At 30.3% G+C, this 16,993-nt stretch overlaps 2 protein-coding genes across 3 annotated transcripts; both read left to right on the top strand.

Annotated features, from left to right (window-relative positions):
- The first annotated feature begins 5,510 nt into the window (after positions 1 to 5,510).
- LOC109341426 lies at positions 5,511 to 8,474 on the top strand. 2 transcript variants are annotated; one of them, XM_019579334.1, is made up of 3 exons: positions 5,511 to 5,726; positions 5,837 to 6,018; positions 8,275 to 8,474. In XM_019579334.1, exons 1-2 carry the CDS (start codon positions 5,587 to 5,589, stop codon positions 5,985 to 5,987), a joined length of 291 nt encoding a protein of 96 aa, XP_019434879.1. In that variant the 5' UTR covers positions 5,511 to 5,586; the 3' UTR covers positions 5,988 to 6,018; positions 8,275 to 8,474. The 2 variants fall into 2 exon arrangements, with proteins under 2 accessions (XP_019434879.1, XP_019434880.1); XM_019579335.1 differs by having other exon boundaries at positions 5,837 to 5,955.
- A 3,399-nt stretch (positions 8,475 to 11,873) lies between these two features.
- LOC109341429 (WAT1-related protein At5g47470-like) lies at positions 11,874 to 15,964 on the top strand. The gene is made up of 7 exons (XM_019579337.1): positions 11,874 to 12,079; positions 12,182 to 12,247; positions 13,242 to 13,358; positions 13,634 to 13,889; positions 13,971 to 14,132; positions 14,902 to 15,053; positions 15,681 to 15,964. Exons 1-7 carry the CDS (start codon positions 11,892 to 11,894, stop codon positions 15,805 to 15,807), a joined length of 1,068 nt encoding a protein of 355 aa, XP_019434882.1. The 5' UTR covers positions 11,874 to 11,891; the 3' UTR covers positions 15,808 to 15,964.
- Positions 15,965 to 16,993: the final 1,029 nt, after the last annotated feature.

A 16,993-nucleotide genomic window follows, 5' to 3' on the forward strand; every position in this document is an offset into this window, starting at 1 on the left:
TATAGACAGGAAGCACTGCTGGTGATCTACTGATCAAGATAACGATCTACTTTTCCAGCCCTCGTGAATTCAAAGTCATCCAAGAGAGAACCCATTTTTCTATAAAGTTTCATTTTTTCATGACAACTTGAGAGAAGAAGGAATTGATTGTGGAGAATAGGAGGAGAAAATGTTGAGAATGAGAAAACGTGAGAGGAGCGGTTTAACAGTTTTGGATAGAGAAGGTTACTATATATAGTGATGGCTAAATTGGAACTAAAAAATTATACCATGCCATGGCAGTTGAAAAGAGTTTTGGATTTATATAGTGGTACAAACCCACAATTATAACAAATGTTTCTAAAACTTAAACAATGTTTAAATTGTAAAGAATGAATTGAAGAAATTGTTTTTTAAAACTTATTGAGAAGATGATATGATAAGGGAAAACAATAACATTACAATTGTAGAATGAGGCTCAACAACGTGAGATAACTTGATAATGAAAATGGGTCCTCTTTTTATGTCGCCATTTCCGGCGACGACTTCGATCAGAAACTCACTCCCCAACTCAACCCCCTTTGTGCCAACCCGAACTGCAGTGTTAGAGATAGGGAGCACTTCTCGTTATCCACGATGCTCCAATCAAGACAACAATCTATATTTCTGACCCTCATGCATTCAATGTCCTCCAAGAAGGAGCCCATTTTTCTATAATGTGTCATTTTTTCAAGACAACTTGAGAGAATAAGGAGTTGATTGTGGAGAATAAGAGGAGAAAATGATGAGAATGAGAAAACTTGAGAGGATCAATTGAATAGTTTTGGATAGAGGAGGTTACTGTATATAGTGAGGGCTAAATTGGAATTAAAAAATTAGAGCATGTGATGGCAGTTGAAAAGAGTTATGACTTTATATAATGGTATAAACCCATAATTATAACAAATGTTTCTCAAAATTAAACAGTTTAAACTGTAAATAATGAATTGAAGAAGTTGTTTTTAAAACGTATTGAGAAGATGAAAAGATAGGAGAAAATAATAACATTGCAATTGTAGAATGAGACACAACAACCTGAGATAACTTGATAATGAAAATGAGGTATCTCTTGTTATGTGGCCATTTCCAGTGACGATTTCAATCAGAAACTCACTCCCCAACTCACCGCCCTTTGTGCCAATCCCAACCGCAGTGTTATAGACAGGAAGCACTGCTGGTGATCCACGATGCTCCGATCAAGACAACGATCTACTTTTGCTGCCCCCATGAAATCAAAGTCCTCCTAGAGAGAACCCATTTTTCTATAAAGTTTCATTTTTAATGACAACTTTAGAGAATAAGAAGTTGATTGTGGAGAATATGAGGAGAGAATGATGAGGATGAGAAGACGTTAGAGGACGGTTTAACAGTTTTGGATAGAGGATGTTACTATATAAAGTGATGGCTAAATTGGATTTAAAAAGTTACATCATGTGAGATGAAAAGAGTTTTGGCTTTATATAATTGTATAAATCCACAATTATAACAAATGTTTCTAAAACTTAAACATAGATTAAATTATAAAGAATGAATTGAAGAAGTTGTTTTTAAAATGTATGGAGAAAATGATATGAAAGGAGAAAACAATAACATTGCAATTGTAGAATGAGGCACAACAACCTGAGATAACTTGTAATGAAAATGGGGTCTCTCTTGTTATGTTGACATTTCCGGTGACGACTGCGATCAGAAACTCACTCCCCAACTTACCGCCCTTTGTGCCAATCCCAATAATAGTGTGAGAGACAAGGAGCATTTGTGGTGATCCACGATGCTCTTATCAAGACAACGATCTACTTGTCTAGCCCTCATGAATTCAAAATCAACCCATTTTCTATAATGTTTCATTTTTTCATGACAACTTGAGAGAATAAGGAGTTGATTGTGGAGAATATGAGGAAAAAATGATGAGAATGAGAAAACGTGAGATAAGCAGTTTAACAGTTTTGGATAAAGGAAATTACTACATAGAGTAAGGGCTAAATTGGAATTAAAAAGTTAGAGCATGCAATGGGAGTTGAAAAGAGTTTTGGCTTTATATAATGATGATATAGATAATATAGATATATATCATTTTAATATTAAAAATAAAAAATCATCATCCATTCACTTTTTACAATATTTTTGCCATACTTAAAAGATATTATGCCTACACAACAAATCAAGCACTCTCTTATGATATATATATATATATATATATATATATATTACTTGTAGATTGTAGGGTTAACAGAAAGAGAACTTTATCATTATACCTGAATGATGGACCTCTTTTTGTTAGTCATTGTCATCATTTGTTACTAATATTTTATTTTTAGTTGCCTTTGTTTCCTCCGACTTCATTGCATTTAAAAGTGAGTACCTAAAATTGAATGAACTCTTCTTAAATAAAAGGAGTTCAGTATAAGTAGGATAATTTCTATACTATATATATATATATATATATATATATATACTTCTATACTACTTAATAAATGGAAAACACAAAATAACTACCCACCATGGTGTACTTTTTTGTTTCCTATTTTGCCCTTATTATTTTTTCTACAAAAAGATTATATGACATTATCTTCTTATTTTGAAAGTGTGTTTAAAAAGTTGAATATTACATTAATCGAATAAATTCAACTGCAAATTATAAATATTGAACATAGAATACTATATTTATCATTTATAACGTACAAAATACATGTTACAAACGATAGAAAATCAGGTTGACAAACACGATAGTGAATGTCAACATGCTAGTTATATATAAAGGGAAACATGGTTTAATATAATTTTCCCTTCACTATTTTGCCCTTAATTCTTTTAAATTTCTACAAAAAAATATATATAATCATATATAATCACCACTAACATATTAACCATCCTCTCATATTAATTTGAGAACTAAAACAAAGTCAATATATAATATAAAATACACCAAATAAAAATTACAATATAAATTACATTTAATACAAAAAATACTTTGATTCACCAAAATAAATCTATACTATATATAAAGAGAAAATATGGTGTAACTATCATAATGATATAATTTTCCCTTTCCTATTTTGACCTTAACCCCTTTTAGTTTCTACAAAAATGTATAATCATATGTAATCACAACCAACATATTAATCATCCTCTCACCTTAATTTGACAATTAAAATAATGATAAAATATAATATAAAGTGCACCAAATATAAATTATATTTAATACAAAAAATATTCTGATATACCAAAATAAATCTATATTATATATAAAGAGAAAACATAGTGTAAGTATCACCATGATATGATTTTCCATTTTCTATTTTCTATTTTCTATTTTGCCCTTAACCTTTTTTAATTTCTACAAAAAAATTTATAATTATATGTAATCACCACCAACATATTAATCATCCTCTCGTGTGAATTTGACATTTAAAATAAAGACAAAATATAATATAAAGTGCATTAAATAAAAATTATAATATAAATTAAATTTAATACAAAAAATATTCTCATTCACCAAAATAAAATATATAAAACTTAAATCTTTGACATCAGAAAGTAAAAATGTGGGTTGCGAGGCACGAAGTATTTGTCACCACACTAGTACCATATATAAAGTCAAAACTTCTTATAACTATTTAATGATATAATTTTCTCTGACCTATTTTGTCATTCTACTTAACTAACATTTAAACAATATTATTTTTGCCCAACCTTTAACCTCGTCCCTTTTTAAGACTAGTTAAAATGTCAATGCCATGGTCATCATCACTGCAATTTCATGTTGACCCCTCTACCTTTTTCCTTATCCACTGCTCATTTCCATTTAATTTTACCTTTGTCAATTCATATCATTCATTCTCAAACCCTAAGTTACCATTGCAACTAGGGATGACAATAGGTTTGGATGAGTCTGACATGTTACATGAATCATTCGACTACTTTGTTTTTGGACGCACAACTATTGAGTCTATATCTGCAGGTTTTTGGGTACCCGACGAATTCACATGTATCAGAAATTTATAAAATATTTAATATAATTGTGAGCCAGTTATGAAATTGTGTTTTTTCCGACGATGATCCTATATATTATTTAAGCATCCAAAAAGAGAGAAAAACATAATTTAAATTAGCTATAAAAAATAACTCATTTTACTCAAACAAACAATGAATTAACAACATAATATAAATTTTAACATCATAACAATCACATCTATTTACAATTATGGATTAACAATATGATATTACAATTACATTGTTATATATATATATATATATATATATATGTGTGTGTGAATGAAAAACGGATCAATACCCAAGAGTGTGTTACCTCATTACTACTCAAACCCATACTGCATCTAGTAGTAGGTCTTAAAGTCTTGATTCTCAATTATCTATGGGTTCAAAAACATAGATATTATTCATCGTAAGTATTATCCACGAGTACATATTGTCATCCCTAATTTCAACTATCATTCTTTTCTATACATATTTCCCCTCTCTCAAACCTCTATCTCACAAACACCTAAACCTTACAACTAATGTTCAAGTTGGAACAACCATGAGCAGAGTTTGAAGACACTATTCCCATGTTGTCTAGTTGGACTCGTCCGTCACCGACCTCACCATACAAACAAAGGAAAAGGATAGTGCAGAAAAAGTGAAGTCATTTTCTAAGCTTTATGAGTTGTTGTTAACAATGCACACAACGACATCATTTTGGAGGGTAAATTGTGCATAAAACAACATTGTGTTGAAAAGAATTAAGCAAAGAACGATCATTGATTGTGTCAACAAACTAACGCACATAACATGATGGCTTACTTGAAAGTGTAACTAAAGTTGAGGACTAAGTGAGAAAAAAAGTTAATAAACCAAATTGAGAAAATAAATTAAGTTGATAAACAAAGTAGCAGTTTTGCCTATAATAATATATGTTTATGTTGATATTAGTTCTCCACTCGCGTGTAAGATAAAGTGAGAATTAATATTAAATGAAATTATACTTTAAAAATGAAGAAAAGGTTTGAGGCTAAATTGGAAGTGAGATATTTTGCTAAATTGGAATTGGAAGTGGGATAATTTTCTTCATCATTTATTTTGATTAATTAATTGACACTTTGGACTTCGAGGACTAAATTAACATTTGATTCATAAATGCATGAATATTATTTGTATGAAATGATTATTTGAAGTTCAATTGCTAAAGATTATATTCTTATTTCCAAAACTTAAAAATGGATGATAAAATGAAATGTATACACGACAATGGTGTTTCCTGTACTCACTTTAATTTTTTTTCCACAAACACCATATCTTTGGAAAAACTCTTTCTTAATGCATATTTATTATTCACCCTATAGATAAAGAATCCAACGAATTTAGCATTTTACCATTGGATGAGATCCTATAATTTTAATATATTTTACAATATAGTATATTTCCATTATCCAATAAAACCAGGCCAGACCCAATCCATTAGAAAGCCCAATAAGCAAAACCTACCAAACGAAGAAAATCACAAAACCCTCAACCCTTTTCATTATATCGTTCTCTGTTCTTCTTTGTGCTTCCAATCTAAATACTCAAATGGCTTCAGCTTGTAGCAGAATCGCGCAAAGATCAACAATTTCCTCCATTAAATCCGCCATTAAATCAAACATTCGCACTTCTTCATTCTCCAAACCAGCCACTACATCCACCCCTCTTCGCCGTTCCTTCTTATCAAGGTTCCATTTCACCTTCTATCCATTGAAAACTGAACTATGAAAAATTCAGCTTTTTCCTTAAAAATATTCAATTTTGTTTCATTGGGTTGTGGCGGTTTGTTGTTTTTCAGGATTGCACCGGAACTGGGTTGTTTGCAGTCTATGTTGCCGCTGCATAGCGCGGTGGCGGTGGCGAGAATGACGTCAAATCTGAGCACAACTTCACGGAGTTGCCGAGCACTTTCTCAGGGTATTCTTTGCTGCACCTCTCCCGGACTCTAATACTTTGTTTTTCAAAATTCTTAATGAAACTGTGAGTACCGAGTAGCTAGTTTTCATTGCTTATTGTTTCGTTGAGTTTTCTCTATGGATTTTGTTTGTTTGTTTGCCATGTTTGGATTCTGCCGAGTAAGATTTAGAAATTGAAATGGAAAATAAAGAAGAAGAAACATAACTTAGAGTGCACTTTGATGAACAATTTAGTTAAATGCTTAGTCAATAGCTTGTTTTTAAATAAGCTAAAAGAGCTTATTTATAAGCATTTTTCATAAATTATTTCCCCTTGGATCATAAACATTGTGGTTATGATTTCCAGAGTTAGATTTATTATTAATTTTTAATTACGGTCAAGGCACCAATGGAATGATTTTTTGCTTACTTGGGGTACTACTATTGAACTTGTGGTACTTTTGGTCTCTTGGTGGTACAACGGAGTTAATAATAGTTACTTAAAAAGAGGTATAGAGAATCCACCAAAGAAAGGGTATAGAGAAGTATAGAACATTAGGTTTTGGCATTGGATTTAGCTTTGTTCACTGAGTTAATAGGAAATCACGTTGGATTTTTGGCATTTTGAAATTTGGGTTTAACAGTTTAGACTTTTTAACTCAATGTAGTCTCTTATTAGTCTATAGTCCTATCTCAAAATGGATTTTTCTACCCAAGAATATCGCAAACGCTTTAAGAATAATTCGGACAGCCTCATATTGTCTAGTACTCCAGTGCCTTGTAGTTTATAGTATGGTTGGTAGGTTTCATGGATAAAACAATTTGAAGGCTGGGTACGGAGTGAAAGTGCTTTAAGTGGGAGTTTTGATGTCAACTAACTGTAAAATTTGGTTCCTGCAGGCACATAAGTAAATTTGGGATTGCGGAACCAGCCAATTATGGCCTACTGCTTCATTATCAAGTATGAAAAACAAGCATTTCTTTTAACATTTAATACTCCAAAAATATTAGAGTAGATCCTTTTCTGTTGTCTTAAAAAGTTCCACTGTCAGTTTCCGCAGCTATTTGCAAGTTTGATATTCCTCTGGAATAATGACATCCTTTATACTTTTGCTGGGGAAATGAAAAGAGGAGGGAAAAGAAAGTGAGAGGAATGAAATCGGTTAAGTTAACCCATCTCTCTTGTTGAGATTCATTGACTATTTTCAATCTTTCATTTCTTTCGATTTCCCTTCTCTGAATGCTTCCTAAACAATTGTTTTAAGTGTTATTCTACTTGCCACTGTAATCAATTCATTTTTACTGTGCTCTGGTGATTTCTTTAAAAAACCCGAATCTATTTTTTTCTTCTATACAAGCAGCAAATCTGATGTATTTTGAGAAATTAGATGAACATTTTGCTTGTTATCTATTTCTCTTGGCATCTCACAGGATTCGAAAATGTTTCTCTTACCTTTTTTTGGGCTGTAGAAGGTGTAGGGAAGAGAGATAGGAGGAAGAGAAGATCGAGATTTAATTGGTGGTTTGATGGAAAAGGAATAGATAGAAAGAAAGATCGAGTGTAAACCAGTGGTGTGTTAGAAAAAGTGTTAACTAGTTCATGCTTGTTGTCCCATAGGCTTTCTTATGAGAGCTATATTATATGAATCAGTTCAGTATACTAACATGCCTATTAACAAATAACATATATGTAGTTTAATACAAAATTTCAGATCAATAAAAATAAGTATGCAACAAGATGGTCAAACTGAGTATATTGGCTCTACATTTCTTTGTGTTAACAATGATTTGTTGGTATGGATTTTCTACCCGTGGTTTACGTGTGGGATGTATTTATAGATAAATACAAAGTAAAAGCCTTGCTGTGGTTCATAGGGACTGTGAAATTAAAGGTGCAATAGGTGTTGAAAGTTGAATAGATAATTAAGGACTGTTATGACAATCAACCAAACTTTTGGATATGCCTTAAAATTTATAATATGTTGAGTGATTCTTTTGTAGTAAAAAAGTATAATATGATATAACATAACTGCTACTTTCCCCAGATGGAATTGATGGAACGTGATACATGCATGCTGTTCTTAAGGTGGGAATTAGGACTGTCTTTTATCTTTGCCATCTCAACAGTTTGATGAACAAAGTAGAAAATCTTAAATTCATAATTTTGACTCAAACGTGTGTTTAACTGTATATGTTATTCTAGAGTAATTTCCAGATTATACATTAACCACTGTATTTCATTGATATTGGTTCAGTTTGTTGTTCATGTCTTTGGCTCTTTGCATTATTTAATTTGTTCTCAAACATGGGACTAACCGAGCCATTGTTTTCTTTGTTATAGAGCTTGGTTTATCAGTTCCAAGGTGACATGGTAGAAGAGAGATTGAAGAAAGCTTTTTATATTTATAAGTTTGGATTTGTTGTGTTGTGCTGTCATATCTATACTCACTTAGCGGCTATACTCTGTAATTCTTTCAGGCTGAGAAAAATGGTTTTTTTTTTGCATAATAAAAGTACTACTCACCCTGATTTATATGTTCATTCACATGCATAATTAAAACTACCTGAAAGTAGTAAACTGTGTCCTATGTTAAGTTTGCTTGTGAAATCAAGGGTTTAAATCCAAGTCTAACTATGACCTTCCTTGATCAGAGTTATTCTCACAAGTCACAACTATGATGATGAGGATATCCGAAAGACAGAAAATGTTTATATTATGACTAGCGATTGTCTAGATATACCAACATTATAACCTAAGTTTGATTGTCTACATATACCAACATTATAACCCAAGGTTGATTGTCTACATATACCAACATTATAACCCAAGTTTGATTATTTACATATATACCAACATTATAACCCAAGGTTGATTGTCTATATATACCAACATTATAACCTTGTGGCTAAAGCCAATGCCCCTCAGTCACTAATTTTATTCTAAGTTCTCATTCATTTCCTCTCTTATGGGGAATTCATCTTTATCCCCATTCTCTTTGCCCATAGCCAAAAAATATAACCTAATAAAATATATAGCAAAATTATAAAAATAATTAAGTCTTATATATAAAGTTCAAATAACTCTTTAATAAATAATACTAGGAATAACTACAAGTTACAACAATCAAAATTAAAACAACAAATTCGATTAGTATAATTAATTTAATAACTAATAAACAACAACCATATACAAAATTTAAAAAAGAAGATTTGACATCCTAAATAAGACAGTACCCGCAAGGATCCCAAGTTGGGGTACAAGGTGTGATCCATGTTCTTTTTGGTCCTTATTATACTGCATATTTGAATAGTTTGATGGTATTTTTTATAGTACTACATATTTGCATGCAAAGTTTAGTTTTTTATTTGTCATTTATACAAAGTGAAAATTAATAAATATTTAAAATTTCCAAGAGTAAATGTAATTTTTTAATATTTTAACGAGTATAATATTTATACAATGATTTATACATGAGTAATATATCATTACATTCATTTGTATTACTTTTTTGAAAAGTGAATGATAATTAAATATAAATGGTGAGTAATACAGTTACTATGTATAAAACTGTTATATTGTCAATGCATAATTTTTTTCTATTTTAAAAATGAAGAAAAATAAATTCTCTATTAATATTTTGAGCTAAAAGAAAAATAAGAGATTAATATGTATGGAATATGTAAAATTTTGTTATATTACCGACATATCATTGATTTATTAATTATCAATAATTCTTAAATAAAAATAATATACATCGTAAATAATATCTCAAAAGAAATTTACACATGATTATTAAAATAAAAAACTAATATTAAATAAAGTATAATATTTATGTATTATAGTATAAAAATTTATATATATAATAAATCATCTTACATTTATTTATATTTTATTATTATTTTTAGAAGATTAATTATGAATATTGGATGACACAATAATAATATATAAAAGTAGATATATTTTTTTTCTATGGGGAAGAAGTGTGGATCACGTTGCTATATGAGAATTAACGTGAAAGTCTTTGAAGTGACGTATTATAGGGAGAAGCTCTGGCGCATAGCGTGAAGCATGGGATGGTGATACTATAGTATCTCAAATTTTGTTTCAAACTAATCACAATTTATATATAATTAAAAAAAAAGTATTATTCTATTGATTGACACTATTCGGACAAGTAACCTATGCTCGGGATGGTGACACTTGTGTTGGGAACTTGTGGTGGCATGTAGACAACATATGACACTAGTGTAACTTGCATGATCTCCATTTGTCAAATATTACTTGCCACCTTTCTTCTTTCTTGAATTCACATTCAATCCCTCATTGGAAATTGGGAATCAGAACACGCCTTTTCTTCCAAAAACCATAACATTACAATATGCATTTAAGCTCCTCCAGTATAAAGTGTTCATGCTTTTATCGTTCCTCCTTTTTTTGGGTAACCTTTTATTTTATCCATTTTCTTATATTATTTGAAAATACATATATTATTAAAAAATAAACCATATTTAATAAATCCATATATATAGTATGCATATAATCAGTAATGACACATGCAAACGTACATATTAAAATTAACCTTCTCAACAGAATTTTTTTATACATAAGATTCAAATATGATTTCTTATAAAATGTATATGATCACTGATTACAATCCTCTAAATAGTTTAACTTTTAATATAATATTTTGGTGTAACAAGTATTCCTCCATATATTATATAAAGGATTAATCCTTTTAATGGTTTCTCTAACGATCTTAAACCTATACACATTATTTACCAAAAAAATCTATGCACATTAAAAAATAGCAATCAAGTTTTCCTAGAACTTGTTAGAGATATTAATAAATTCTTTACAATATTATTTTAAACACACCCTACTTTTATTAAAATTGTACTTTTATATTGTCAATCCAAAATTCCAAACGCTTTTTATAATCCCCAAGTATTATATAAATCACACAATTTAGTAGGAATTAGATCATTAGGGAGATTCTTAATTAATTTTAAAAAATATTCTGTAAAACAAATATAAAATGTGAATTAAAATCCTTCTCTATTTTTAAGAAAAGAATCTAGTTTTTTGTGTAGCAACTAAATCATTTAATGGTTTTTAACTTTCTACTATTTATATGTATCTTGGTAAAGATGAACAAAACAAGTCAAATCAAAGAAGAAAGAAGGATTGGTCTGCAACCAATATCATAAAAAGGACAAGATGACAATTGATTGAAACGAAGCAGCTGGTGAATAATGGTAGAGAAGAAGACAAAACACATGATCAAAAAGTTTAGTTCAGTTCCAACATAAGCTTTTTCCGTGCAGATGGTGGTGCATAACTGTTACTATGAATATCTTTAAAAAAAAGTATGTTTACAAAATATTTAATTATTAAAATTTTAATTTAAATATATTTTTTCAAATAATTATAGTGAGATAGAAGTAGCATTTGTATGGCAAATGATATACTCCCAACTGGTAGCATATATAAATATAATACATTGATAGAATAAAGAGGTTCTTTGGAGAGACAAATACAATAACAAATAAAAAATAACATCTAATTACACATTTATTAATTTATCTATGATGAAATTACATTTTTTTCCAATTAAAAAGAAACAAACATAGTCTCATTTTTTTCCAATTAAAAAGAAACAAACTTAGTCTCTGAGGATACTTCTTCACATTGATATGTCACATTTTTCTTTTGTTCTTTTTCTAAAACCCATAAGTAAATGCAAGTTAGTTTGTAAACACATGGAAGAAGGAAACTGAAAGAGAGAGTGACACACAAAAAGGAAAAAAAAAACAGAAAAAAAGGAAGAATGAAGAGAGGATAGGATAGGGTTTTAATATATATTCTCTCTTGATATATAATATATTTGAAGGTGCCAACAAATCAAGAATTTAACCTTATATTTTGATAAGAGAGTTTGAAAGGAAAAGGTGGTGATAATGGAAGGTGGAATGGTTGAAGATGCATCAATAATAGGAGGGTTGATAGGGGTGCAATTTGTTTATGCTGGAAATGCTGTGTTGTTGAGTTATCTTTTGTCTTTGGGCCTAAATTCTCTTACTATTGTTATTTTTAGTTCCTTTGCTACATTCCTTGTTCTCATCCCTGTTGCTTTTTATTATGAAAGGTATACCCTCTTTTTTTCTATGAATTTTTTGCTTTGTATTTGGTGCTTTGAAATGGAAATTCTTTGAAGATAAATTTTTTGGATGTATTTTGATGTTTGCAGGAGTATATGGCCCAAGAAATTCAGTTTCAAGTTGTTTATACAAATACTCTTGCTTTCATTTGGAGGGTAAGGAAATCTTATAACTATGTCCTTATATTTCTTTATAATTGAACTATGTTTTTGTTTATGCAGAAGTTAACTTTTGTGTGAAGAATTGTATGATTGTTTTTTCATTTGTGAAGAAAAGTTAACTTGTCCTTATATTTCTTTATAATTAAATTATGTCTTTGTTTAATGTTTCAAGTTTCTAAGTGTCATGTTTCATTCTTTTTAATCTTTTCCATTGTAACCATGCATTCACTTTTTTGGTAAGGAAAGTTTGGAAGAGATTCTGAGTTTTTGAATCCCAGTTATGAGAAGGAAATTAAGAGTACTGCAAAATTTGAAGGTAAATAACATTACCATAGATTTTTGGGAATCTCTGAAGACAATCTACATGGGTCAAGCACCAAAGTTATCCTCTTATTTCTATCCTCTAAGTTAAAACACCAGAACTTTGTGCTAATCCACCTAGCAAGGCTTATCCCATTCCTTTATTATCAAAGATATGTTCTACTTGAAGGAATATGACTATTTGAGAGTACAAATACACAAACTCTTTTTATGTAAAGGAAAACGTTAGATCAATTTTTTGAAGTTTTTTTTACTAGGTCGCCCTTTTGAAAGCGAGTTTGGCTTAACAATAAGGTTGTTATTTAGTGATCATGAAATCAATAACTTATTCACTTATGTGATAAGGTGTGTACATCTCATTTTTTTATTAAAATAATATTTGTTGACTTTTTGGATGGCTAGGTGGTCTACTCAAATAGTCAAATGGAATCTTGTGGCGGTCAATAATTTATCCTCAATATTTATTTGTCATGAGAAAGAAAATTAGTTAAATCACAGAACAATCCATAATTTTCAAGTGTATAAAATTAATGGCATTAATAATCATCCCTATTAGTGATTCTTATGCAAAGAATTTTTTGATGTTCTTCACTTTCCTTTAATAAATTTGTTGTATTTCCAACTTCTAATATATATCTACTTATAATGTTGGTATCATGGTATGCAGGGTAACTTTGTTCCAGTCTTTATTCCTTAAAGGAATCAATCTAACCTCGCCATCTATGGGAACTGCCATGCCAAACCTTGCCCCTGGTCTTATTTTCGTCATTGCATTGACTTTCCGGTAATATATTTTTTGAAATAGTTACGTAATTGTCTCATTTCTCATCGTATAAGTGATCGTTAATACATACTGAATTCGCCGTACAATAATATTACATATCGGGCTCCATTACAATAATATGTAGCCTAACCTTCGGTGATGAAGATATTATTTTCATGATTTGAACCCATGATTTTCAGGTCATATATTTATCTTTCACTCTCATTTTATCTGTAGCAAAAGGATATAGTATGGTCTGTCTATTTTGATGTTCAAGAAACGTTTATGCTAGGCAGGATGGAGAAAGTGGATCTAAGCTGCACATATAGTAAAGTAAAAATCATTGGCACATTGCTTTGTGTCTTAGGGGCTCTCACAATGAGTATAATGTCAAGCATTTCTATTTCTGCACCAAATAAAGAAGAAGCAACAATTCAATTATTATCATCACCACCACTACCACCAGATATTTTGTTCGATAGACAGAAGATATTCGGTTGCCTCTATCTCTTAGCTGCAGTTTTCATATTGTCTAGCAACATTATCCTTCAGGTAACTTATAATCAAATAACAATGAAGAAACAACATTTTACATTAAATTTTGTTACTAAACAAAAGTTGTTGTTCTTGCAGGCTTTTACTCTAGGAGATTTTCCTGCGCCTATGTCATTATGCGCGATAACGGCCTTTTTTGGTGCTTGCATGACTGCAATAGCTCAATTACTTCAAGATCATGAATTCAAAACTAGTTGGCCACTTGTGAGTCTTAGAGACCTGATTGCTTATTCTCTTCTGGTAATTTCAACTAGCCTTTCTTCTTTTTCTGTTGATTATATGCTACTTATTTTTTCACTGTCATAAAACAAAGTACTCTTTAGTGAAATTTAGGTAACATTTGACAAACATATTATCCATAGAACAACTGGAATTTGTTCTTTGTTTGGCTATTTTATAAATAGAACACAACAAATTTAGTGGTTAAAAAGTAAAATATTTTAGTTCCACTAACCAACCAGGTACACATCTGCTGCCCACACTTTGTGTCACTCCATGTCCCGCGGGCATGCGATTGGTCAGAAAAAATATATTTAAGTTTAAATTTAATTATTAAATATTTTCCTGACCAATCATAAACTCATGGAACATAGAGTGACACAAAGTGTGGGACAGCAGATGTGCTCTCAACCAAACATCATGCTCTATCATGTTTTATCCCACCAAAAGCTACCTTTATTTACTTGTTCGAATCCTCTCCGGTACTGGAATATGAAGCCCTGATTGATTTGATGATTTAAAACAACTTTAATTAAAAATAATTTAAAATCTGCACTGTTAAAATTTTTTAAATACCACATGTCATTATCTCCTCCCCGGAGAGCATGCGGATTCTTATTTACCATATGGGTTGTAGAATCTAGATTTTTTAAGGGGCTCCAATTTGTGTTTGAAATCTTTTTTTTTTGAAGAGGTGTTTGCAATCCTTTTGTATGCAAAAAGAGAAATTTATATTCTCATTAATTAATTGGGTAACTTGATATTAAAGGCATAAATTATAAATGCACAGACAGGCACTGTAAATGGAATATGCCTAAGCTTCCACGCTTGGGCACTTAAGAAGAGAGGTCCAGTCTTGGTGTCCATGTTCAGTCCCATTAGCACAGTCTGCTCTGTCATTTTCTCCTATGTTACCCTTGGTGATACCATTAATATTGGAAGGTACCTTGATAAGATATTCCAATCTTAACATTTTATATTTCTTGCTAAACTTAGGTGTTCTTTTTTTAGTGATTGTGGTGCTATTTTTCAATTACAATAGAGCACATATCTAATAACAGATACCTAAAAATAGTACACAAGTTGTATCCTTTTATTTGTCATTTTGCAACACATTAACTTCAATTAGAGGCTGTGTTTCGCATACTAGTGCTTAGTGACCATGAGATCATGGGTCAAATCCAAAACAACATCTCCATGTAAGTAAGATTAGGTACATCTACCTTCCTTGGATCCTATTAAATGGGAGCCTCGTGCACTTGACACCATTTTTTAACACATTACCTTGAATTAAGGTAAAATGTATAAAGATCCATTATGTTTGAGAATTACCTTGAAATAGAATTACCATTTTTTAACACATTACCTTGAATTAAGGTAAAATGTATACAGACCCATTATGTTTGAGAATTACCTTGAAATAGATCAAGTGCAGACTAACATATTTGAAATTGACATAAAACTACCATGGTTTAAAGGGGTTATGTGTTAAAATGGAGTTTATGCTATGTGTAATTATTATATCCCCAACTACAGTATCTTATTTGTCACTACTATACTCTATTGCAGCTTTGCAGGTATGATTCTCATGTTCACTAGTCTCTACTTTGTGCTTTGGGCCAAAGGGAAAGAAGGGTATGCAAGTGGAGATGCCTTACAGAGTGACTTTGATGCAGAGAAGCTTCTCTTAAGTTAATGTGCTTTAAATTATTTACAAGTAATGTGTACATATTTCATATCTAGAAATAGAGGAAGTAAAATAGAAGAGCTTTGTTATTATTATTATTACAAGTAATATGAACATATTTCATATATATAGATAGAGTAGAAATAGGAGAACTTTGTTGTGATATTATGACTATTTTAGGTAGAGAATATGAGCACTGAAATTGACTTAGTACTATGTTATATTTATCCACTATTACTTTTGCTAAGCGGCAAAATAAAATCGATATTGATATAATATATTGTAGTTAAATTAATAATATTCCACGCCAATAAAAATTCAAAACAAAGATCAGACACCAATTTTCATAATTATATCATATAGGTTTATCATATTTTGGAAATATTGAATATTTTTCTTCATTTTCAATACTATCAAAATCAATTGATTGATACTTAATTGAGTAAAGTGCTTTACAATGCTAAGATTAATATTTTTTAGTATAAAAGTTACATATGAAAAACTATAAAGGCCTAAGCGTGAATAAAGAAGGGTTTTTTGAGATTTGAAAATTAGAACGATATGACAAAAACTTTAGGACAAAAAAATTATAGGATAAAGAAGTTACAAACTATGACTTTTCTTTTAGTTTTTATTTGTACAGTAGGGGGAGCAATATATATAACAAAAAGAAATTAAAATTTTATCTGGCCACATGCCCCATTATAGTGTATGCAAATCCGCTAGTGCAAATATGCACTTAGTTAGAATATTTTTATTTTCAATAGATACTTGTTGAAATATTTTTACATTCACACAAGTACAAATGGAATATATTTTTTTAACATTTATACAATTGTATATCGAGATGTTTTTTTTGCTATATTAGTAGTCACATATAAGTAGAGATGGCAAAACAGGCTGCCCAGCCCATTTAGCCTGCGCCCGCAAATGTTAGCAAAAATTTAAGCGGGCGCGGGCATGCCCGTATTGGTTAACGGACAAAATTCAATGGCTTGCCCGTTTTAAAACGAGCTAACGGACTTGCGGGCGCCTGCAGACATTGTTGAATAATTAAAAATAAAAATAAAAAATTCATATAATAAATGAAATTAAATAAAGTAGTTGAAGATAAAAAATTAACAATTTTTTTGATATTTTATTACATTAGATTACAATCTTTTAGGGATTAAAAATCACATTACATCATAACTAA

The sequence above is a fragment of the Lupinus angustifolius genome, unplaced genomic scaffold (genome assembly GCF_001865875.1).
Source record: "Lupinus angustifolius cultivar Tanjil unplaced genomic scaffold, LupAngTanjil_v1.0 Scaffold_462, whole genome shotgun sequence".
In the NCBI taxonomy this organism is placed as follows: Eukaryota; Viridiplantae; Streptophyta; class Magnoliopsida; order Fabales; family Fabaceae; genus Lupinus; species Lupinus angustifolius.

What these genes read in the sequence shown, in the direction of transcription:
- LOC109341426 (XM_019579334.1), top strand. Translation starts at nt 5,587, where the DNA reads ATGGCTTCAGCTTGTAGCAGAATCGCGCAAAGATCAACAATTTCCTCC. An exon ending in CGCCGTTCCTTCTTATCAAG is followed by an intron (nt 5,727 to 5,836) that starts GTTCCATTTCAC and finishes GTTGTTTTTCAG; the next exon opens with GATTGCACCGGAACTGGGTT.
- LOC109341429 (XM_019579337.1), top strand. Translation starts at nt 11,892, where the DNA reads ATGGAAGGTGGAATGGTTGAAGATGCATCAATAATAGGAGGGTTGATA. An exon ending in GTCATTGCATTGACTTTCCG is followed by an intron (nt 13,359 to 13,633) that starts GTAATATATTTT and finishes TATGCTAGGCAG; the next exon opens with GATGGAGAAAGTGGATCTAA. An exon ending in GATACCATTAATATTGGAAG is followed by an intron (nt 15,054 to 15,680) that starts GTACCTTGATAA and finishes ACTCTATTGCAG; the next exon opens with CTTTGCAGGTATGATTCTCA.